Genomic DNA, 25,223 nt, shown 5'->3' with positions numbered 1-25,223 from the left:
CCCATGAAGCCTCCAGCGCACCATCGTGTCTCTCTGTGCCTTCGGCCTCGCTTTGCTTTCACGTTGTTATGAATGAACTGATGAACGACAGTAACGCTTTGAGTTCACTCCAGTCTCGTGATCAGTGTGTCGAGATAAATTGAGCTTGATGTGGGCTTTGAAATCAAGAACGCGCTACGATATGTCATCCTCGGTAATTGAGTCTCCCACTGGCAACAATTAGCAGCCATTAGTGCAGAGTGCAAAAACAGCATTTACTGTGTTAGCGACCAGGAGGCTTGTGCAGCCTGTTTTCTGGACATCTTTGTGTTTTTCTTTAAACCTGCGCCACTAATTTGTGAACAACAGCTGGTTTAATGACAACTTTCAAACTCACGTCTTCTCTTTTGTGTCATGAATTCAGTTCCGGCTCAGTGGTGAACGGAGCAGCGAACCATGGCGGAGCCAGACCAAGAGCCAACTTCCTCTGTAGCTGGTCAGCGGCTCGGAGCCCCGGAGACTCTTGGCATCAGTACGCTGGACCCCACGCACAGGCCTCCAGCCATGCCGCCTGGACGACGCGTCACCGTCAGGGTGCGCATGTTGGACGACTCCGAGGAGCTTTTCGACGTCTCGGTGAGTTGCCTGTTTTTGCCGTTTCTTGATTTTCTGTTCAGTGTAGCCAAGCAGCATTTTCTGTTTCCATCATGGCTGCGGGAGACGAGTAGCGGGTTGGCATGGCAACTGAACGTTGCATGCATGGATGAAATCGAAGGAATCCTTTTAGACTAATGTCAGTGTGCCTTTACTTTATTAAGCTGCCTGCTCGCTGCTTTCTAATCTTTTATACTGTCCTAAATCTGCTTTACTGCAGTGGCTTTTTGTTACGTTTATTCCTCCTGACAGCCTGTGGGAACCCATGAACATTAGGATGATTTACTGTACCTTCTTACCCAGGTGTGTCGACGATGAGTGAGAACCTCCGGTGGTTTTTTTTTTTTTAGATAATGGAGCAAAAAAAAAAAACTAAGAGATGCTTCATCTTTTTAAAAGCAGCTGCCATTTGAACTGTTTCCCCGATTTTCAGATTAATAGGATTATCTTACTTATAACACAGATCTAAATTTAAATCTGTGGTCTTAGTTGGCTGCTTGGATTAACGCAAGTCAAGCCAAAATCAGGTGCAGGCTGTGACTGAACGCTTGAAATGGGATTGAACGGAACATAACGTGAGACGCTGAACGTGAAAACGCAAATTATAGTTGTAATTTGACGCGTTATAGTTGGTTATAAATCAATTGCAGTCGTGTTCTGCTGCTTCTCTAAATCTTGAGATTAACAAAGTAATCCACAGCTGAAAATAGATCTTTCCAAATCTGCTCTTTTTTCAGTCTGGGTAACATTTTCTACTGGTGAGAAACGTGCCCGAGTTTTTAAAACTTCTTGATTTTTTTTCAGTGTAGGAGTTTTGTTGTGTCTCTTTGGATGTTTAGATGCAGCAAGCGAGGCGCAGTCCCTCGTGCATGCTGGCTAATCTTTTCACCGCTCGCTTGTGTTGTGCTTAATACTTAAGGCCTAGCAGATTCTCAAGTGAAATCCCTTTTAAAGGCTCTTATTTAAACTGCGTAATTCTTTGTGTGCTTTGGGTCAGGTGAGACATCAAAGCCAACAGAGTTTTGGTTTTGGAGACGGATTTCTTTGACTGTCCTGTCTTTAAGCCTCCTGCTGACTACACGAGGCGTCGATTTTAATATATTTTTCACATTTCTATCAGTTTTAATATACCTGCTGCAAATGATGCTTGTATTTAAAGTGATAGTTCAAATCTTTTGAAGTGATTTAGTCTGCATAAGGATACAAAAAGGACTGGTTTTATGTTAAGTGGTGTTAATGGTGAATTAGAAACTCCCCTTTTTTTTCCAGGTTGTGCTGAAACAAGCTAAAGATGGGGCTCGGGAGAGGGTAACAAAAAGCCCCCCCCCCCCCCAATCAAAAGCTCCATTCATGCTCAGTTTAACACACATTGTTCTCGGCCTCACGTTGGCACTGGAGATAACTCGGGCTGTGGGCTTTATCTTGTTTTCACAAGTGGCGTCAATGGAGAGGCTTTTCTTCAGACACATTCAAGGTGGAATGATCATTTTTGAGAAAAGAGAATAAATAAACAAACAAATAAATACATTTTAGTATTCCTTTTTTTCCTTATTTAGACTAAACGATTTACTGTACTTGCCTCCATACACGCCGCACCGCCCTATAAGTCACATCAGTCCAAATATGTCTAATAAAGTGGAAAAAAAACACAAATAAGTCGCTTTGCTGTATAAGTCGCAGCTAATTTACGCAAAAAGGTGCAACTTAAATGGTGAAAAATATGGTAGTTATCTTGACATCATTTCGAAATAATAAATATTATTTAAAATTTTTTGCTTGACAAATGCTCCACACTGATGTAAACTTGGCTCCTGCTGGTTATAATCTTTGCTGCACAGAGATTGCTGCACGGTGTACATAGCCTATGTTTTCCCAGCAATCATCCAGTCGTTTACTTCACGATGGGTGCGGGCTGTTTTGTTGTGCATGTGCCATTTTGTGTCCGATCTCTTTAAACCTCACCTTGTTACTGACACCGGAGGCTTGGGTTCCTTTCCCTCTGTTGGAGAGGGCTGTGTTTCCACCTCAGCGGGCAGAGTTTCACATGGTTGGGAAACAAAAATGGGCCACTGAGCCATCTTGTGGGTCACATACCATCCTGTGGCCTATTTAGCGCGCTGGCTGTTTCTGTTGATGACGTCTGACTGTAAAAACCTGACCACTGAGCCGCTGTGGACTGATTAATTGGATATCCAGTCAAAATGTAAAGAAACTGTATTCAGTTAGATCTGCTGGTGCAGAGTTCAGCTGCGCAGTGAATCCAGACTGCAGCTGTCAGTCTGCGTTGTACCCCTGAGGCACACTGATCGTGTCTTCACCGTTGTTTTGATGCTTGCTGGTGGGAGCTCTGCAGAAGTTACCTGTAAAAATGATTGCGCAATTGTAGCTTGCAAAGGTTAAGAGGTGGGGGGATGGGTTGATGAAGGCTAGGAGGAGTTAGGAGCAGGGTCTGAGAAATCAGACTGCCAGTTTAACCATGCTGCTAAAAACCTGCCATGTGTTAAACATAAATACATTATAAGTTCGATTTCAGCAGCACAGATTTCCTCTCATCTTGCTCTACTCATGTTTCTTGTTTCTCTATAATGAGCCACTCAGCACTAGAGTCCACCACAGTCATAGTCTTGATAACTTCAAGGTTCAAGGTTCTTTAGTGTCATTCGCATCACATATGGTGCATGAGGTGGAACAAAATTATGCACTCAAGGTCCCAGTTACACCAAAAAATAGCAAAAATATAAAGTATAAAAAGAAACTATATATATATATATTAGTATACACTAAACAAAGGCCAAACAGTATGCTAAAAGATTCAAGACATATGCTACACACTAAGAATTTAAAATAATACAGTATATTAAACAGCAGCCCAAACATGAGTCTGTAGTGTGTAGATGGGTATGAATGAATTAATATACTGACTATAATAATGTACTTTAGTATATAATAATGTACTGTAGTGTATAATAATATACTGAGTATAATGAATGAATGTATCACCATCTATTGCTTTACTGTTTGATCGATTGCTGCTGGTTATAAAAGCCAATTCGGAACCAATAATAACAAACTCATTTGTCTTTTGGTAAGTTTATGTGCTTTAAAATGAACATCTTTACTCCATACCCTTTAATTAAAATAATACTTGTCACAGTCTGTCCTAACTAAGAAACTGACATTATGCCCAGAGGATGATTCTTCTGATTTAGGTGGTTTCAGTAATGGCTCAAAATTAAGTTATTAACTTAACTTAATAACTAAGTTGTTAATTCTTAAAGAATATTTGCTAAATTTATATGTAAAAAATTTCATTTTTTATCTCGTGCTTCCTGTTAAATCACCTAAAGCACATATTTTTAAAGGGGACATTTATGAGCAAAAATATGTATCAGTTAAGTGACGTGTTCCTGGTGAAATGTTAAAACTTTGGTGGTTTCATTAGGTAAAACTAACGTTAAGCTATTTTTAATGACCACGTTTGTAAAATAATATAAAAACTTCTTATAGCCTCAACTTTCTTCTTTAATCCTTACAAAATACACTTTTGACAAAACAGCATCATATGACACTGTTAGTGTGCTCTTTTTTAGCTTTTTAAATGTAAAGACAGCTGAGCCAGAGCTGTGAGTTTCCAGTTTCTGCATCTCCACCCTGACCTGTGGGCTCTGCTTAACTGAAAGAAGAAAATGAATATCAATGACTGAAGCGAGTTCCCTGAGCAGGGCCTGTGAGTTTACACTTTAGGATCAGGTAAGAAAATTCATTTATCCAAGTGCAGTCACACCTGTGCTACCTGATCCACCACTGAGAGCAGCCAGGTGAGGTGGCCTCCTTTAGGAGGTCCAACAGGTCTCCTGGTCTGAGAACAGCTACAGAGGTTTCTGTAGAAAAGGAAGCCTGGTTTTTTTTTCCTTCTTAGCTTTAAAATGTATTTAAATTGACTATTTGTCTTCACGTTCACTGTAAAACTTGAAATATTTGTCCCTGATCAATACTCAGAATAGCAGTTCAATTAAAATTCAGCAAGATTTGCCTAAATAAAATGTTCTCAGGCAAATGTAATACATATATAAATTTAAAATATGATGTTTAGAAAAGCAGCACTAATATGACATATAGTAAATGCAAGAAAAAAGAAGCAGCTTAAAAACCAGCATTCTGTTAAAACTTTAAAAAAAAAAACAATCTGGGTTCAGATAAAACTTCGTTTGGGACTGAATCTAAATAATGCTCCACCATGTTGGGACCTCTGATCTGGTAAACGGAGAGCTTTGGAGCGGCACATTTTTTTAATTGTGGACTTTTTGTTGTAGGTGTTATTTTCAATTTTATTAATCCTGTATAAATTCTGCACCCTGAGGTTTTTATTCGTTTTTATTCGTGTGTCAGGGGTTTGTCTCTGTTCCAGCAGAGATCGTTTAATGTCTAACTTAGAACCAGTGCTTTCAGTTTTACCAGATAATGACAAACCCCTGGCTCCAGACCAGGAAAACTACAGCACCGACTCTTTATTTGATCTAAACAAAAACAGTTCCTTTAAGAAGAAGTTATAAAGTTGCAACGCTACTTATTTGTTCCACAGTTTGACACATCTGCCTGTGTTAATGTTACCATTTCACTTGCTTTTCTTAGAGGAAGCTGGAGCATTTTATTGAGCTACAAAACCAAATCACTAAGGATCTGGGACTAACATGAGTTTTTCCTTCTTATCTAGTTTGTAACATCTATATATAACCAGTTGGGAGTCCCAGAAAGGAGATCTGGTTCTTCAGATGGCGTCTCTTTTTTTGTTTTAACGTACCCTAAACTAAAACGTCTTGATAGCACAGAGAAACCGGGGCAGCAGGTGCCACCCAGTCAAAAGTAGGCTAGTGGGCTATGTCACAAAAAGAAGGGCAATCATCCATTATCTTTACCTGCTTCTTCCTTTCCATGTTTTCTAGAGTTGCGCCGCTCAAGGTGGCTGCATGTTGGAGCAGCTCTGTTACTTTCATTCTGAGATTTTGCTTTTGGAAACTTTAATTCCTCTTTTTCTGGATGTAAATCACATTTTTTGGATGATTGTTTCCTCTGGTATCAGATGCTGTGCAGCTGGAAGGATTTTTACTGAAACTTTTTTAGTTTTGGACATTTGTTATGATGCGTAACCATGGCAACAAGGAAGTTTTCTCCAACCAACAGCAGCTGATTAACATCTCCAAAACTCAAATAATATCTCAACTACAGCCCCAAATCTCAAATGAGTTGAAAAAGATGTTCTGTGGATGCATTCTCATCTACCTGCCAGCTGTGCTCGAGTGCCTGACCACTGAGATCTGGAACTAGGAGGAAACACGGCTCATGACAGCGGAAGGACAGGATCGTTCCTCAGCACCTACAGTTGGCTGTCCACAGTGACAAGGAGCTCGGCAGACTGCTGGGAGGAGTGGCCATCACTCTGGGAGGAGTTCTGCCCGGTGTTCAGGCGGTCCTACAGTCCCGGGAGAACTGAGAGGCCAGCAGAGTCTGGGTGGACGGATTGGACGGCATCTGCAGCTATTTGCTTAGGATCCACTGTTGGATGGACCTTTACAAGAGATCCTTCCTGCCTACAGTTATCAGTATCTATAACATCTCTTAATGAAAAGAGGATAACGAGTTACAACAACAAATAATTTCCCTTTGGGATTAATAAAGTATATTTGAAAATTTGAAATGTTGTGGGGGTCACTGTGCGAGAGGCGGGTTTCCCCCTGGACAGGTCGCAAGCGGGCAATCCTCATTTAGAGCTAAACTCACACCAGTTAAAAAAGACTCATTCCAGTACTTACCATGTCTCCCACCCACACGATATCACTCATCAATAGTGAGAAGTTATCAGAGCTGATCCAGTGTCCAGCTTTATGGCAGTGAGGTCCTGACTCGATGAGGAAAAAGGTGATAAAGATGTTCTTTGGCTCTGTTTGGGCCGGCTACCAGCTCTCAAGATTCACCTCGATTGACCTTCGGGTGGCCAGCCCGGGACCGGTGGTCCGACTGAGTGGTCTGAGAGATAAAAAAAGTCCCGGTGAGCTCCAGACGGAGCGCCGGACCTTCAGCGGTGCGTGTCCTGGTTCTGGTCTGGTTCTGCTCTGGTTCTGGCCTGGTTCTGCTCTGGTTCTGGTCTGGTTCTGCTCTGGTTCTGGCCTGGTTCTGCTCTGGTTCTGGCCTGGTTCTGCTCTGGTTCTGGCCTTGCTCTGGTTCTGGCCTGGTTCGGTGGGTTCCATGTTGCTCTCTGCATCCGCTGGGTGCCAAAGTCATTGTAATAAGCGCCACATTTTTCCAGTCAGGTCAAAACTTTCCTTCTATTATTTCAGCAGAAGGAAACGAGGCTTCTGGGCGGGGCCTTGTTGGCTTCTGGGAAATGTAGTTGTTATGATTGGGAGTACAGTGTAAGCTTATTTAGAGAAAACTACAAAATGGTAGTGCCTGTCCGAAGTATTTTATTTTTTAAACTTTTTACTGTACAGCACTGTATCCAGTACTGTCCCAATCACGTGAGTAATATTAAAATTGACAATCACGTGTCCTGTACAATTTTTTCTCGTGTTCAATCTTAATTTGAAAAACCGCCATAGAGTGAGTCGAACCACGAAGTAGCGAGGGACTACTGTATTCCTGTTTGCTTTATCTCTGTATTTTTTTTTTACCCAGTTTTTCAAATGATTGCTTTTAAAACACTTCTGCCTAACACTGTGTTTGTGTAATGTGAATTTGCGTTCACGTTTTTCTTTAATAATAACTTTTCCTGTGTGATAGTATAAATATATATTTACTGTTGCAGCACAATTTGCCCATCTTTCCAGTTCATGCTCCTATGTATGTAAAAACTATTTTTTTCCTTTGAATTGTTGCTTCTGCACTGCAAATTAGGCTTATACAACTGAATGTATGGTAACTGAGTGAATTACTTTCCAATAAAAGTTTTCAGGATCAAGTTTTCTTTTGTGTATTGTTTTCAAATTTTGGCATGAAAGGAAGGCAGATCTCCAAAGAGGAACACGTTTTGGTATCGACACAGTTTGTTAAATTGTGTTTTTACTTTAAGTGGTGTGGACATGGTCTGCATCCTCACCGCCTTGCTGCCGGGAGAATCCCGACAAGAGGTGCTGGCTCAGTAATTTGTACACAGAAGAGGGTTTGGCTCATTTTTCTTCTTCCTTGAGGTATTGTCATTAGAACATGAATAAAAACTGGATGTGATTGTTATAAAATTCAGAAGGCAACTCTTTCTGTATTTACACCCTGTCAGTGAGAGTTTTAAACACATTCCCACCAACTGCCTTAGATAATGAGTTCTGGTTACATCTATTGAGTAACAATGCTGTTTCTTTGAATTTTCATACATATGTATAGTTTTTTTTTAAATTCCCTACTAACATAAAAGGTGATAATCATATGCATTGGCCTAATTGTGAGCAAAATATCTAATGAGCCACTGAACAGATTTTAATAAAGCTCTCAGAAAGTAATCATTATATACATCAAAAATTTTTGGAGTATGATTCAAGTTTAATATACCGTATTATTTTACATTATTCATGTTAAGCGTATATCTTAGTGTATGTCTTAGATCCTTGTATACAGTACTGTTTCTTTTTATACTTTATATTTTGGCTATTTTTGGGTGTAACTGGGACCTTGAGTACACAATTTCATTCAACCTCATGTACCACATGTGACGTGAATGACAACAAAGATACTTGAACTTGAAGGTTGACACATAGTTTAACTACCTTTACAATCACAAATATATCTATGAATCAGTCAGTTTTACAGATGTTGGACTAAAATTTGGTGTAGTAGTAGTTGAGAGTCATCCCCAACACATGCAATGAGTGCTAACTGATCATCAAGATCTTTGTTAAAAACTTTGGCAGGAGAGGTGGCATGTGATCGGTTACCTTCATCTGCTGTGCTCAATGAACTTGGTAGCTGAATGATGACGGTGACCATCTTTCCCTCTCCACTTGTCTTTTCAGAACTATAAATCAAAGAGTTGTAAAGTGTGCTGATTTATTTTTTCTCTGAAGTCATCAGAGGTGTTTGCAGCCTGACAGGACACTGGGAATTACTAGACATCTGAAATTTGTCTCTTCTGTCTGTTCTGCTAACACCTTACATCTGTTAACTTCCTTAAAATTTAACCATTTCCTATTGCTGTTCTGATATTTTGCTCCTCTGGTAGTGTTGCTTTGACCGACTTTATTCTATGGTATTCAGTTTTGCTAACCCGGGCAGATGCTTTTTGTCTTTTCCTGACCTGTAGAGGAATGTTTGCCCCCTAAGCTGTAGAGTATCAAACCGTTAGAGGTCGCAGTTCAGATTCTTCGTCTGTGAATGTTTATCTAGGCCTGTCGCGATAAACAATAAATCAATTAATCATATGATGAAAATGATCGACCTCATTTTCATTTATCGGCTTTATCGTTTCTTCGTGTCTCTCTCTTTCTACTGACGACACTGGATGACAAAAAGCTCAACTCCGGTGCTCTTCACTGACCCCTCACGTTCTCTTTAAAATCCATTTTAACCGTCCAAAATGGCGTTTTTGGATCGTTAAAAGCAGCTAAGCTGAGAAGCTAAGCTACGAGCTACAGGCCGACCTCGGGGAAAAAACCTCTTGTCAAAGCTCCAAAATTCACGGTTGAAACCCGTGCCTTTGTGAAAAAGTTTTTCTCTGCAAAAAGAAGCTGAGAACTTGTTTACAGATTTTTTATTAAAGGTTTGCCTGAAAAATGCTTTGCTAAAGAGCTCAAATCACACCGAGCGTCTGCCATTTTGAGAACTGAAGAGAGACAGCCCATGTCACGTCAATGGGCCTCCCTCCCATTTTTTTTAAAGAGACATGCTGCTCACTCCCTCACTATCCATCCTTCGGTTCAAACAGTCTTATGCTCCCATCCGGTGGTCAAAAAAGGGTACTACATGCAAAACAAATTAACAAACATATCATAACATAACGGGCAGCACGGTGGCGCAACTGGTAGAGCTGCTGCCTCTCAGCGAGTAGGTCCTTGGTTCAAACCCCGGTCCAGGGGCCTCCTGGGTGGAGTTTGCATGTTCTCTCCGTGCATGCGTGGGTTTTCTCCGGGTGCTCCGGTTTCCTCCCACAGACCAAAAACATGCATGTTAGGCTGATTGGTAACTCTAAATTGTCCCTAGGTGTGAGTGAGAGAGTGAATGGTTGTTTGTCTCGTTTGTCTCTATGTGGCCCTGTGATGGACTTGCGACCCGTCCACGGTGTACCCCGCCCCTCGCACAGTGATTGCTGGACATGGGCACCAGCGACCCCCGTGACCCAAAATGGAATAAGCGGGTAAAGAAAATGGATGGATGGATGGATGGATGGATGGATCATAACATAACATATCTTCTTAGATTTGACAATAATTACTAATTATTGTCAAATTTCAAACAATATTATCGTTTATCGTAATATTTCTGAGACAATTAATCTCCCAGCAAAATTTGTTATCGTGACAGGCCTTTGTATATCATTATGAATTTCAACTCTATAAGAGTTTTCATTTAAAAGGGCAAACCCAAGTTTGCTGATGTGGGGGTTGCCATGGTTACACGTAGAGATGAGGAGCAGTTAATCTGCCTACCATGTTGCAGACGCCTGTCTTCTAATGTGAGCATGGGGGGTACAATAATTTATGACTAATATTTTCAGGAGACACACCCCTCTGTGTGATGCGCTGTGTTGTTCATGGCTGTTATATTGCTGCAGTCAAATCCTCAGGCTGAAAAAGTGACAATAACACTTAAAGCCGTTTTAGTTTGTCACCATTTAACTACTGATTGACCCAGTTTCTCTGCAAGACAGCGTTGTTTGGTGTGGACGTAAGGGATCATGTGTGAGAATCAAATGTCACTATAAACCCAGAAATAAAGGATTTGTGTGGTGCTGTGATCGTGCTGTGGGTTAGAGTTTCATACATACGGGATCAATATGAAATCAACTATTAGTTCTTAATGTTATTGCATTAAACAAACAAGCAAATGAAGTGTTGTGTTCATGTGCTGTTCCTGCATCATTCTTCAATCTGTCTGACTTTCTGTCCTCTTCTTGAATGTTTTCTCAAACGTTCCTCACATGAACTTTGAACCTTTGGTTGCCTTGCTCTCATGGCATGTTAATGACATCCTTCAGGGGGATTTTGTGGGTTAGGGGGTCAGTTTCCCACGTAGAGCCATCTGATCTCATCTAAATCGCTGAGACGTACTTTATCTAAAAAACACCAACATGTTAGGCTCTCCTGTGAGTAACAACAGAAAAACACTTCATCTATAAAGTTTGAGTTTCGTTAAAGAGCAATATATTTATTGTAGCTTACCTTTAATGCTTAGCAGACCTGTTTCGGTGATGCAGGAGATACATTTAGGGGTTTTTCAGAAAAGCAGTGTAGAAATGTTGCTCTTTTTCCAGTGTGGAATAGTATGAATTCAAAATAAAGAGACCAGTTTCAATATCAGGTAATTTATTAAAGATGCTCCAAATAATTGACAGGTGACTGTAGTCAGATAATTTTAAGTGCTGCTTATGATCAGCCAATCGGGCATTCAAAAATGTATTTTTTCTTGTCAGTAAATGCTCATTAGGACTAACATTAGCACACATTTAATGCAGTTTTACAGATTAAAAAGATTTACAGTTTGTTGTAGCTATAAGGTGTTTTTAAAAATAAGTCCAAAGAAGCATAAAATGTGTAAAAGGCCTTGATAAGAGACTAAGGTTTTGTCTACTGCTCAGGCTTTTGACATCCTTTGCAATTCTTTATTTGCCACTTAAAACAAATGTGGCAGGCAGTTTAGGTAATTTCATGCGTTGAGGTGTGTAACAATACCAGTTGTAAATGATTCAATCTGGTTTGTAAAGGAGATTTAAGATAATTTTCCCAAGTTGGATTTTATTTGTACAAATGTCTCTGTCAAACAAACATGGAGGATTCTTATGTTCTGTTGCTAATTTCTAGATTTCAAGCAATAAAGAGAACAAACTGTAAACTGGTGTTGTTTGGAGAAAGTTTTTTTTTTTAAATTATTATAAACATATTTTAAACTAGGGCTGAACAATTTTGGAAAATATTCTAATTGCGATTTTTTTAAACCTCAATATTGCAATTATTTTTCAATGTCTTCTTCTCGTGTATTTTCAACAAACACAAGCAATAAATCTGTTTCAGTTGCAACAAACTCCACTGTTTTCAGCTCCGCTGCAACTCTGTTTCTGCACTTTTTTGTGTAGCTCCGGTTTAGCAACGTGGCTAAAGCATGTGCGCGAGGGCATCCTGTAACGCTTATCTATTGTGTTTTCCAAAACCATAAACCCAGGCTTGGTCACTATATTAATGGGCATCGTGTCTTTATGAACTCTGTTACTGCTCGAGTTATTTCCACGTGCCGTTTCGAATCATGTTCATACGGAGTAATAGCTTCCAACAGTTCGGTCAGTGATTCCTTGAAGTTGAAGCACTGGTCGATGGTGTTCTAGCCGTACAACAATCGTAAATGTCTTTGTGGTGTTTATTTAAGTGTTGATAAGGACTTGTGGTGTTACCTCGAGGTAGCAACAGCAGCAAGGCAAGTTCTGCACAATACATGTCGTTGCGTAGCGTCTTGTTTTTTATATCCAAAATAATTCCAAACACCAGACGTGCTGCTCCTCTTTGGTACCAAACGTTTAAATGTGTCAGCTTCTGTCGAGCCTGACTCCATTGTGCAACCGGTTAAAGCTCAGTGTTGACTTCTCCCGCTCTCTGCTCCGCTCCGCTCACTCGCAAGTCACGCAACCAGATCATGTGACCAGTCAAACTGCAGCCTTTGCGATTAGAAAATCTAGTTTTATCGTATTGCGATATTATTGCGAATGCATATTTTAAACCATAATTTTTAACTTAAACAGATATTAGAAAATTGAATAGATTTGGCTTTAACTGTAGTTCTCTTAGAAAAATAAAACACAATCTGGCCTTTGTGACCATTGCAAATCTCAACCGATCTAATTGACTGGGTTGTTTCTATCAGGATCTTCTTGCTACCAAACATCCACCACTCTGTGAAAATCCACGAAATAAGTCAATAAATTTTACAAGTGTTCGTGTGGAGTTCTTAATTCAGCCATGTGCTTTATTCAGGAAGGACATTAGACAACTGTGCACCTCAGTTTCTGCAGCTTGTCAGGTTGATGCAATTTGCAGAAGCCTAAACGTGCGCTTCTTTCATCATTCTCACTCTATAGCTTTCCTCCACTTTGAAATTTTAAGTGGTAGAAGAATTACTTGGCAAAAAAATAATCTTTAGATTATTGATTGTAGATTATTAAATTATTTATCATTATTCACAGCAGCTATAGGAAGACCCCGAGCCTGCAACAATCTCTGTTGCAGATTATTATTTTTTTGTTAAATACCAGCACGCCACTCTCCACAGGCGCCTGCTGTCACACAGCTGTGCCACCATGACTCATTTTCCCAGCGTTCCCAACAATACGTTCTTTAAGAACAGACTGAAGCAGCGGCGGAGAGCTTCTGATGAAAGCTGTCACTGTCAGCCTGTCTGATACTTTATGCTGCGCTGCTTTATATACAGTGCACAGGTGCTTTGGGAAAACTGATGCCTTTATAATAAGTCTTGTTACCATGGTAACCAAGATGGATGTGTCTATGTGAAAGATCCTCGTGTTTGCTTGGTTCAAGCGTGTGCAGCCGATTATCTGTCCATTAAACTCTTGTTTTCAGAAAGCAGGAGAGAATCACAACCTGCGACTGGTTGAATCTGATTAGACTCATGAAAATGTGAGTTTCCAGGTTCATTTGCAAACACCTTAACACCTTAACCGCCCTGTAATGACAGCGTTCTGATCCTTTCATTAAGCCCTTGACCTGTAGTACTTCATCATTCTGACTGAGGCTTCTAGGGGCTGGTAGACATCAGAGGATGGTGGGTGCAGCCTGCAGCTCCTCTGTGATGTCCCTATAGGGTGAAAACCTCACTGGGGCTGGTTTGCCTCTGCTGCTTCACATCTGCACTGCCCCTCTTCAATAAATGATGAATTTCTCATTGAGATTCAGGGACTTAATTAGCATGTCAGAACTGACTAGCGGTGTGTTACTGTGGGATTATCCACATCCTGCTGTGCCTCATTCTGTAGCAGGGCTCTGGCTTCACCTTTGCCACTCTCCTTTCTTCAAGTCTCACAAGTTAAAGAGTCCCACCCCCACACATCATCTTTGATAGGTAATTAAAGCATAAATGGCTGCATTTTACCGTGGTTCTGCATTTACTCAGTGGCGTAAAGAGAAGTCAATCCCTTGATGCATTTCCCTGACTTGTCAAGTTCCTTTGAGCTACACCTGTGCAGCCGCCTCTCACTGCACCCTGGCGGTAATTGAATTTGGGGCCCTGTGGGCAGATAGAGGAGATGTGTTGGACGGTGAGTTGGTGTGATTGAGGCAATGATGTGTGTTTGTGTGTGAGGAAGAGGACAAAATAAAGAGAAAGATGAATAAAATGTGAAATAAGTAAATCCAGCTGCATATAAGCACACAGGTGAGGTATCATTAGACAGAACTGTCCTCCTTTATCTTTAGTTAGTGGAAACTATTGCATGACCCACCGCTGGGATCCAGAAGTGGCTCATCTGTCCTGCAGCACTGTCAGCCCACATATCTTTAATTGGTTCTTCCCCTAAATATTTTAACTTATTAATGGAAAATGCCAATGAAAATGTTTTCAGTATCTGTTTCCATCTATGTCTAGTGTTTAAAAATTTAGCTTTATTAGTTTTGGTCAGTATAGGAATGTCTTGTGATAAACATACATTTTTTTTTTTTTTTGTACCAGGGAATCCATGTTTTCTCTCAGAGATCATATCTCTCCAGTTTTAGCTTCTCTCCGTTGGCTCTGTCAAATTCAGAATAGAATTCAGAATCTTACTTCTAACCTACAAAGCCCTCAACAACCTAGCTCCATCTTATATTACAAATCTTATTGTCCCATATTTTCCTAACAGAGCACTTTGCTCTCAGACTGCAGGTTTACTTGTGGTCCCTAGAGTTTCCAAGAGCAGAATGGGAGGAAGATCTTTCAGTTCTCAGGCTCCTCTCTTGTGGAACCAACTTCCAGTTTCTATCCATGAGGCTGACACATTGTCCAGTTTTAAGACTGGACTTAAGACTTTCCTTTTTGATAAATCCTATAGTTAGGGTTGGCTTGTTATGCTGCCATAGGCTTAGACTACTAGAGGACAAATTGACATTTTTTTAAATGAATTGTTAAAATTGAATAGTTTTCATTTGATACTGTTTCTATCTTAACATGTGATTCTCGACCTGCCATTGTGTATCTGTTCTTCCTTCCTGTTCTTCTCAAGCCCAGTCGGTTGAAGCAGCTGGCTGCTTGTCCTGAATCTGGTTCTGCTAAAGGTTTTTTCATTATGGGGGAGTTTTTCCTTTCCACCGTCGCCTTCATGCTTGCTCAAGATGAGAATCTGCGATGAAGTTAAACTCAAAGCAGTCTGCTCCTCAGATAAATAACGTTATTAACGGCCTTTTTATGTATAAATGTTTCTGTTCGGTACTCTGAGATGACTTCTGTTGTGACTTGGCGCTATATAAATAAACTGAACTGAATTGAATTTGTGTGCTTATCATACTTTTATTGAGTCATACCAACATCAGATGGCTCCTTTATGCTGGCTGTGAATTCAATGGCTCACAGAATAGTTAATTGTTGCAGGTTGTTGTCAAAATTTTTCATGAATCTTTCTTGCTTGTGTCCTTGTCAACCACAGAAGTCAAAAATAGACGGTCAAGAATGTTAAGTGCTGGCTCAAAGTGTTATGAATTCACATAAGGCAGCTAATATCTGAGCTGTAGGAATACTAATGAATCGAATGCACAATGTGATTCATGAAGGAGCTGAGTTTCTTGCAGATCCTGTTTTTGTCATTAGATGCACATTGTCTAGTGGAAATTTAATCTCTTAGAGTGAATTTGGAGATTTATTAGCTAATTTTGTTTTTTATGTTCCCCCTGGAGACATGGTTTTAATGGTTTTAATATCACCCGCTTTCATTGTTTGTTTTTTACGCCATTACATTGTTTTCTAGTCTGGGTGCTAAATCACATCAGCTCAGTTGGCCTCCTTTAACTTCAGAGGCAGCATGGTGGCATTTAACCTAATATAGATGTATGTGATTAGTGAAATGACTCTTGAATGACTGTGATGTAAGTGAAGTGATTAGACCGCACACTCAAATAGGAACCATGGGGTTTGAATAATGTAACGCTTATTGGTATGAAGCAGTGGTGTAGTCTACATTTTTGTAGTGGGTATACTGTGCTTAGAAACCAAAGTACCATAGTACCATGTAATCTTCATTTTATTTTGATTTTCCCAAAGCACCTCTTTAGGAAGCAGAAAATAATGGATGGATATATGTTACATAAATATACACACACACACACACATATCATATTTATTATTATAAATTATTTTGTTTTTAGTTCAGACTTCCAAAGTAAATTGGACAAAATATGAAAGTTGTTTAGGCTTTAAGTGGAACATGTAAATATGAATGTTTTTAATGAAGTGTGTTTTTTTTTAATATAATTTGTGTTGTTTAAAAAAATAATTTAATGTAATCTGAACAATAATTGTTGTTTAATAAGGGTTTTGCTGTTTATTGTTCTCAAAACTTCACGCTGGTGGCTTCAAAGGTTACTAATACTTTTAACATGACAAAATTGTTGAACTCAGGTCTCTCTTGTAAATGAGTCCTGGGGGCTCAATGGGATTTACCTGTCGAAATAAAGGTTGAATGAGAATTAACATGACAAAATGTAAATATCCGGTCTAAACTTTTATTTTGAAAACCCCCTCGCCCTTGTTCAGGCGATGCTCCGCGTCACTCCTGCTAGCTTCACGTAGCTGGAGCGGCTCGCGGTGGCACACGTCATTCCCCGATCTGTTACAGAAGCACAGTCTGTAGTGTTGCTCATTTGCACATGCGCTAAAAGGAATACTCCCGGGTTGCACAGATCGCCGTTGAATATGCTAGATTAAGGAAAATGTACTGGTATAATTCCGTTTATGAATAAGTACTGTCTTAATTTACTTAGAAAAATATGTGTTGTATCTCTGCTGATTTTCTTGTTGCTAATTTATGCCACTCGTATTTCCGTTAAAATCGTTGACATATTTACGTCATGGTTAAAGTGATACGCAGCTTCACCACTGAGCGGCGCTGGAAATTATTCATTCTGTATTTTGCAGGGTGTTTCTCATTCAGCCCAGGCTGGGGGTCAGGTCTAATGCGTCATATATCATCTTAACCAATGATTTGTAACAGAAATACGAGTGGCGTAAATTAGCTACATGAAGATCAACGGAGATAGAGCGCGTACTTTTCTAAGTAAATTAAGACGATGTTTATTCATAAACAACGGCGATCCGTGCGACCCGGAAGTACAATACGGATCGTGCTTCCGTAACAGATCAGGGAATGACGGCACATGCGCCTGGTGAAATACAAACAGACCGTTTTACGGTGGCTGACAGGTGCAAACGCAGCAACCGTACAGTCTCTTCTCTATCTTAGTTTGGCTTGCAATACACCCCCCCCCCCCCCCTAACACCGCTGTTCTCTGAGACTGTTTACGATGCGGTTCGCCCTGACCACTGGCCCTGTCGTTTCAATGTTTCAACATATCATTGACACATGCCCAATTACCATATATAGCATGTATCACTGGGCACTTTTAAGTGGGTATACGGAAATTCCCAAGCTTTTCTAGTGGGTATACGGCGTATACCAACGTATAGACTACACCACTGTAAGTGTTGAAGCGGAGCAACAGTTAATATGCCCGTATGGCGAAATGTACACAAATCTGTTCTTGTTTTTCTGCCTTTTTGGAATTTATTGTTACATATTCCAACTTGGCTTTTAAATATTTTTCGTCCTTGCTTGACCTTTAGGTTTAATATACTTATGGATTCATATATTTCCTTACAAAAAAAGCAAATACATTTAATGGATCAAACCATCAATAGTCTGATTTCTTTCTGCCATGACGTTTTAAAGGTTAACCAGTTTGGTTTGGTTGTTGTGGCGTCTCCTTCCAACATCAACCAGAGCTAAAGCCTCCTTTTTATTATTTTGATCTTTACGTCCATGTTGCTTATGTTCCAAGTAAAACTATTTTTTAGCATTCATTCAATTAACAAAGTACTAGATCTTGAAATGTTTTCGGTTTAATTTATTTTGGACATGCTGGATGATAAACTATAAGTATTGTTAAGTGCTTTACACAAGCAAACCCTGGGGGGGAAAGCATTATCCCTTTGAGAACTGATAATTAACTTAAAGAGAAAAAAAAATGCAGCAAACAATGAGAAAAATGTAAATTTAGTAAAAATGCATATAGCTTCTGGGTCTCTTTGAGTTATTTCTCAAGTTGGTTTTGTTTGAAGGCATGCGGTGGGACGAAAAATGTGATTGCATCATTTTCATCCCTGGATTCCTCAAAGAGTAAATAAATGTGCTGTTTGACCAATGGGTTCTTAACTCACTTTGAGCCGAGCTAGAGTGGAGCAGCCATGCTGCATGTATGAGGTTGCTATGGAAATATTCCCTGGTTCAAGAAAATCCCATCACTGTGTCCTGAGCGAGCGATGTAAGGCTGTAAACCTCAGCTGCATCTATTCCCTTCCCCATGCTGCGTTTCAACCCAGCATACCTAAGAGGGCTCGTGTTTTAAACCTCTTACTCCCCGAATCACTCATGTTAGCCCCTCATCCATTGTTTATAGATTGTTAAATTAGTTAGAGTGCGTTACTTCCCTCTGCGAGAACCCTTAAACTCCAGCACTCTAAACCATGAATCCAGCGTGTCCATTCCCAGCATCTGTGTGTGTGTGTTTGTGTATAACACGAGCTCTAGTCTTTTCTAAATTGCTCGAACCACACAGATAGGAATGGTTTGGGCGTGTTTGTAAAGCCATGAACATGTGGAGTTTTATGTATTTTAACTTCCAAAGATACTGCTTATGGCCAAAGTAATTACAGCATGGTAACTTGAAAAATAAATCTTAACTATCCCTCCTAAAGTAGAGAACAAGTTACATCATAGAATGGTTAAAATCTCATTATTTATGTTGAGATTATTACCTACAAAACCTTAAGTGCTTGCTTCTTTTAGCTTCAAACTCCTGTGTTTCTTCCCCCCATGATTATAATAATCACATTTTTTTTTGTTGTTTTTTTTTGCCATACTGGGTAAGCTTTGGCGTACAGAGGAGCTCTTGTCTCTGAGCTTTAAATTCTTGCTGAACCTGGTGAAAAGCAGAGACAAAACAACAGCTGTCCTCATTAATGCATCAAAAGTAGGGGTTTTGGAAACTCTAGGAACCGCAGGTAGCTCTAGGAACCGCTTCCTTAGATACAGAACTTTACTAATTGGCTTTTCTATGTATGTGTATGTTCCTGTAAAGTGCCCTGAAATAACTTTGTTGTGATATGGCGCTATATAAATAAACTGAATTGAACTTAATTAAAAAGTAGGGGTGCACCGATTGCAGTTTTGTGGCCAAAGTCACAAAAAGTCTGACCTGCCGATTCCAATTTTGGCCGATACTGATTCAGTTTTATAAGCGACACTGTCATCGGAGCAACAAAACTGTTCGCACTAGTGCCACAGAAGGTTTCTGATTGGGTTTGTTTTTATTGCATCTGAACTGGAGCACAGGCAGTGCACAGCCTGTGTAGTGGTTCAGTTTCACTACTAAAAGTTAATGATGAATAAGTGCACTACAGATATTAAAATCTGATTATCAACTGAGGCTCCTGATGGTTAGGAAGCTGACAGCGGGCGGCTGTGATTGAGTGGTTAGAGTAGTTGTCCTCCAATGCAAGAGTTGGGGGTTCGATTCCACCACAGTCACATGCCAAAGTGTCCCTGGGCAACACACTGAACCCCTCATTACTTCTGATGTGTGTGTCAATGGTGCATGAATGTGATAAAGCACTGATTATTCTTTGTAGAGATCTAGTAGAGTGCTGTATGAATGAGTAAATGAGGGCACAGATTGCAGTGTAAAGCACTTTGAGTAGCTTGTTAGGATAGAAAGGCGCTATATAAGTACAGTCCATTTACCATTTGTACATTTCTGTTTCTAGGGCAGAAAATCCAGAAAGTTTGAAGGCATATAAAAGACTGGATATCTTGTTGGCTCTGGTCAGACTTGAATAACTGACTCGATGTCCTGTTGAGTATCTTTTGAAAGTGTGTGCTCTTTTCTAAATGGTTTCTACAGATGACTTCTTGTGGAACTCATTTTTCTGCATGAAAGGTTAAAACTTTGGTAAAGTTTTGGAAGTACAGTAGCCCCTTGATTATCGTGGGAGTTACGTTCCAGACACCACCGCATTAGATGAAAAACCGTGAAGTAGGAACACTATTTATTTTAGTATTTATGTATATTTTAAGGCTTTACAAACCCTTCCCAAACTCTTGCAATGTTCTAAACTCAAACCTACGTAATTTTAACAACATATGTGTATGTACTGTACAATACTGCAAAATTTTACTCACCAGCTCTGCAGAACAGCAGCTTCGTTCTGGTCTGACTCTGTTCCGGTTCGGCAGACCTACCCTGCAGTAACGAAGCCCACCGCCCCGTCCAGGTTGATGTGCACATTGATAATTGAGCTTTAAGAAGCTTAAGGATTATTTGCAACTTTCCTGCCAGTTCTCAGCTTAATAGATAGCGTAGATTTGCGTTGCAAGACTTTCCCGCCATTTCAGCAGAAAGCAGCAGCCAGAAGCACTGTTGGCTTCTGGGTAGTGTAGTTGTTTTTGACTGGCTTGACAGTATAGGCTTATTGAAAGGAAATTACAAAATGGCGGCGCCTGTCTGAAGTATTTGTTTATTTTTGTTAACTTTTTATCTTGTACTGTCCCAATAACGTGAGCAATATAAAAGTTGACTGTTGAAAAAACACAAAATAGCGAGTCTGCGACAGTCGAACCGTGAAGTAGCGAGGGACTACTGTAGGCTGTACTGCAGAATGATGCACTGAGTTTGTGATCCGGGGTCCCAGAGGATTCAGTTGTTGTTAGAGTGGGCAGAGAGGGTAGTCACATAGCTGAATCTTGCGTGTGTGTGTAAGAAAAGCCCATCTAGGTGAAACACACCTCTTCAAATGTTTGATTGTTGTTGTTGTTTTATTTGTTCATACTTATAGGTTACTTCTTTAGGCACTGATCCAGTAAAACTGCTGGATAAAACTGTATAACACTAGTTTGAATACTAACCTTAATAATTTGCTCACATTTTTACCATAATCATATATTTGTTACATAGAAAAAAGAAACTGGATTAAACCTTTGTTGCTGTTTTATCCAATGTAAGCTGACAGTAATTATTTCTTATCTAAGGCTACATACTTTATATTCGGTAGACAATTTACCAGACGATCATTATACCAGCTGCTTTGGCGCTTTTCAAACTGAGAGTGATTCCTTAGCAGCTGACCTTAATCCTCTTCTCCTAGAAGTGCAGGCTCAGTCTGAGGTTCTTGTCACGTTCTGCGGTCCTCTTCAGTATGTTCTAACAAGAACGTCCCCGTTGACCAAAGACTAATATAAGCTTTAAAGTGGATATAAATATGCTTAAATATAATCTCTGACCTATCTTTTGTCATTTTTCTATATTGATTATGTTTGCAGTTATACCCATAATGTGAATGCAGATTTTATATTTGACCTGTGCTTCCAAAATGAGTGGCAACAAATGAACATTATTATTTTCAGATTCTCCATATCAAAAGCGTCAAACTGAAATAGTTTGTTAAAAACTTGCATTTTATCACCAGGCTAGCAACAAGCTAGTTTTGTTTACGAGAGTACAGGTTTTAAAACTCAATTTTTATTGGCCTAGAATGATGTCATCAGCCCAGCATTTAAAAAGGGAACTCCCCGAGCTTCACAGTGACGCCAAACTTTATGCAAAAGCATTTTCTGACACTACAGAATTAACAAAAAGGGTACAGTATAAGGAAATTACAAGGGTTATAATATAAATGATTATTTTTGAAGACTTACTTGTAAAATAAAACTTAATGGTATCTCTGATGGTTTCTTTGTGAACTCATTTTTACACAAATCAAATTTTTGTCGAAAAGTAAAATTTTCTCATATTATGCACAACAACCCGTTCTCATTCTCACTCATTTTGCTAGCACAGGTTACATATGAGAGATATTTTTTAACTTATTTTAAGGCAGAAATTATTATTATTTTTTTTTTATTGGTGCATGTTTTCCAGCAAAATATATAATTTAGAAACTGTTTGGACAGTAACAAATTATGCTTCTTAAGTTTTCTTACAGGTAATAAAGAGAGCATCAGCAAATTTTGATGCTTGCAGCAGTTTGTCTTTTTTTAGTGTTAGCATGTTACATCACAACAATCAGTGCAATTAGCTGACTACACCACAGGGCAGAGGGCCTCTGGATTTTCTGGACTGAGGGTTAAGTAGTTTTAAGACTAATCTCAAGCAGACAAATTGATTAGCCTCCGCAGCGAAGGAGCATGCGCGTCTGTCATTATTTATTACTGAGGGAGATTATGGCTAAAGGTAGGGACCTGCAGCAGAGCAGCACCAACAAACTCCTCAGAGACCGGCCTGCTCTTAAATGCAACACAAGCTTCAGGGTCTTATCTTCTTTTCAGTGTTGCTCCAAAAATAACTGCAGTGGTCCCCGCTGAGGTGGCGCTGGAGTGTTGATGGGAGACTGCAGGGAGCAGTTAGCTTCCTGGTGTTCTAAATTAGTCTTTTGTCTGGCACTGAAGCAGACTTTTTATGATGTTTTAAGTGTTTAGGCATGGGCCAGTGTGAGATTCTGACTATACGATAACGTTGAGCAACAGTTAAACCATTTCACTATTAAAGCTAAAAATTAAATAATGCATTATGTAGTTTAAGTCAGATTTATGCTGCCAGTGCTGAAATAACATCATATCTGCAATGCTTTATTTGTGAATAATCTATACTATTGACGTTAATTTAATATTTTCATCACTCAATTCCATGAAAAGCAAGTGATCATGTAATTAATTCCTTGTGTCTGTATTGTTGTTTGTTTATTTGTTTGTCGTGTCAAAAGGATCTCATGAACTAATTTTAATAAAACTCAAAGTCATAACTTGTCAATATTAGCAAACACAAAAATGGCTGTAATTCAGTCTTTTTTTTTTGTACAAGTAATGAGCTGAAATTTGTTGAAGGGAGCTAATAGCACGAGAACTTTGGATTGCAAGTAAGCAGGCGGTACACATTTCTTTAAGAAGCACTGGTTTATGCTGTGTTAATGTTTTCATTTGGGTGCACATAGCTTATAAGGAGAGTTAGAAAACATAAACAAGAATTATTTTAGGCTACATCCTCTCCAATCCTGCAACTTAAATTGAAGGGACTCCATCAAAATCAAGTGAAAATCATAACTTTTTAAAACTGTATGTATTAACAGTACTAACAGTTGTACTGAGTCAGTATCACTTTTGAATAAATGAAATATGTAGACTAATGGATAAATAATTACTGTTTTATTGAGCTGTATTTACCAAGAGAAAGAAAATCACTGAAATTAAAAAGCTTTTTCCTGGATTAACAGTTGTGAAATAATCTTCAGACAGTATTTGAGTAACATACCTCAACATACCACATTATACCAGTAATTAAATACAGATACTATTACTTGAATGAACTTTGCAGTGGTTCCCAACACTGGTCCTTGAGGAACACCATCCTGCATGTTTTTGTTGTTTCTAACACACCTGATTTCAATTCAATTCAATTCAAAAATACTTTATTAATCCCAAAGGGAAATTATTTGTTGTTGTAACTCATTAACCTCATTTCATTAAGAGATGTTATAGATGCTGATGGATGTAGGCAGGAAGGATCTCTTGTAAAGGTCCATCCCACAGAGGATCCTAAGAAACTGGCTGCAGATGCCGTCCGATCAGTCCACCCAGACTCGGCTGGCCTCTTGGTTCCCTCGGGCTGTAGAACCGCCCAAATGCTGGACAGAGCTCCTCCCAGAGCGATGGCCACTCCTCCCAGCAGCTGCCGAGCTCCTAGTCACTGCAGACAGCCAACTGTAGGTGCAGAGGGACGAACGATCTTGTCCTTCCACTGCCATGAGCCGTGTTTCCTGCTAGTTCCAGGATCTCAGTGGTCAGGCACTCGAATACAGCTGTCAGGTAGATGAGAATGCATTCACAGAACATTCTTTCAACTCATTTGAGATTTGGGGCTGTAGTTGAGATATTATTTGAGCTTTTGACATGTTAATCAGCTGCTGTTGTTGTAGAAAACTGCCTTGTTGCCATGGTTACACATCATAACAAATGTCCAAAACTAAAAAAAGTTTCAGTAAAAATCCTTCCAGCTGCACAGCATCTGATACCAGAGGAAACAATCATCCAAAAAAATATGATTTACATCCAGAAAAAGAGGAACTAAAGTTTCCAAAATCAAAATCTCAGAATGAAAGTAACAGCTGCTCCAACATGCAGCCACCTTGAGCGGCGCAATTCTAGAACTGTTTTGAGTGAATAGGTAATTTACAGGCTTCTGCAGAACTTGTAATTAAATCACTGAGTCAGGCGTGCTGGAGCAGAGAAACAACTAAAACATCCAGAATGGTGTTCCTCAAGGACCAGGGTTTGGAACCACTGCTTTACATTACCCAGTATTATTTCTGTCATGGGTTGGTTATTGTGATTTTATTATCAAAATCCAAATTAGTTGTTTTTGATATTTTTGCCATTAATGGCTTTTGAATCAAGGTTTGACTCCATTATGCCAACTTTGAATTTGCTCTAAATAATACTTTAAATGCTACATGTTAATAACAACCCATAACATTTCTTTGCTCTGTTTCTCCGATTCTCCCAGCCACACAGTGCTCAATTAGACAGTACTGGTAGTGATTATGTAGATCAGTATGTCTGTGCCAGTATTAGCATGCTGTTGTTCATACACCCAGGGAGGAACATTTTCCTTATAACATACCTTGGATATTAATTTTTCCACTAGAAAGTGTCCCATCTGTTTGGCATATGATTAATTTGTGCAGGTTGGAGGTGTAGCTCAAACCAGTTGAGGCTCTCAACTTATTCTGGTAGTATTCTGATATTTCTAATGTTGTCGTGTTAAGTTTTTATTGCAGTCAATAAAATATTAAAGTAGTTCATTTAGAAACACGTATCCAGTATTCTTCTGCAGAGGTGCATACATTCCTGGTCCATTTAGATAATCATGTGAACTATAAATCAGTGAAGGAGTGCCACAATTGGTGGGTGTGTAAATTATGGGAATAGTTTCTTGGTGCATAAAAATGGAAGGTAGCTCTGCTTTACTCTCTCCAAAAAAAAAAAAATTATATATATATATATATATATATATATATATCTAAAAAAGTTAAATCTGGTCCTCTGGACATTCAAAAAAAACAAAACAAAGCAAATCAACAAAAAAATGTAGAAACGTTTA

The 25,223-nt window shown here is 39.4% G+C and overlaps 1 protein-coding gene across 1 annotated transcript in view; it reads left to right on the top strand.

Moving 5' to 3' along the window:
• Window positions 1-432: 432 nt before the first annotated feature.
• The window catches only part of LOC119419633 (FERM, ARHGEF and pleckstrin domain-containing protein 1), a 72,281-nt gene continuing 47,490 nt past the window's right edge, over window positions 433-25,223 (top strand). The window contains exon 1 of the mRNA XM_037686988.1: window positions 433-615. Coding sequence (XP_037542916.1) covers window positions 436-615 — 180 coding nt within the window. The 5' untranslated portion in view covers window positions 433-435. The remainder of the gene's footprint in view (window positions 616-25,223) is intronic.

This window comes from Nematolebias whitei, chromosome 13 (genome assembly GCF_014905685.2).
Source record: "Nematolebias whitei isolate Nwh7 chromosome 13, NemWhi1, whole genome shotgun sequence".
In the NCBI taxonomy this organism is placed as follows: domain Eukaryota; kingdom Metazoa; phylum Chordata; class Actinopteri; order Cyprinodontiformes; family Rivulidae; genus Nematolebias; species Nematolebias whitei.
The sequence above is the reverse complement of the archived record's forward strand: the minus strand, read 5'-3'. Positions and strand labels throughout refer to the sequence as shown.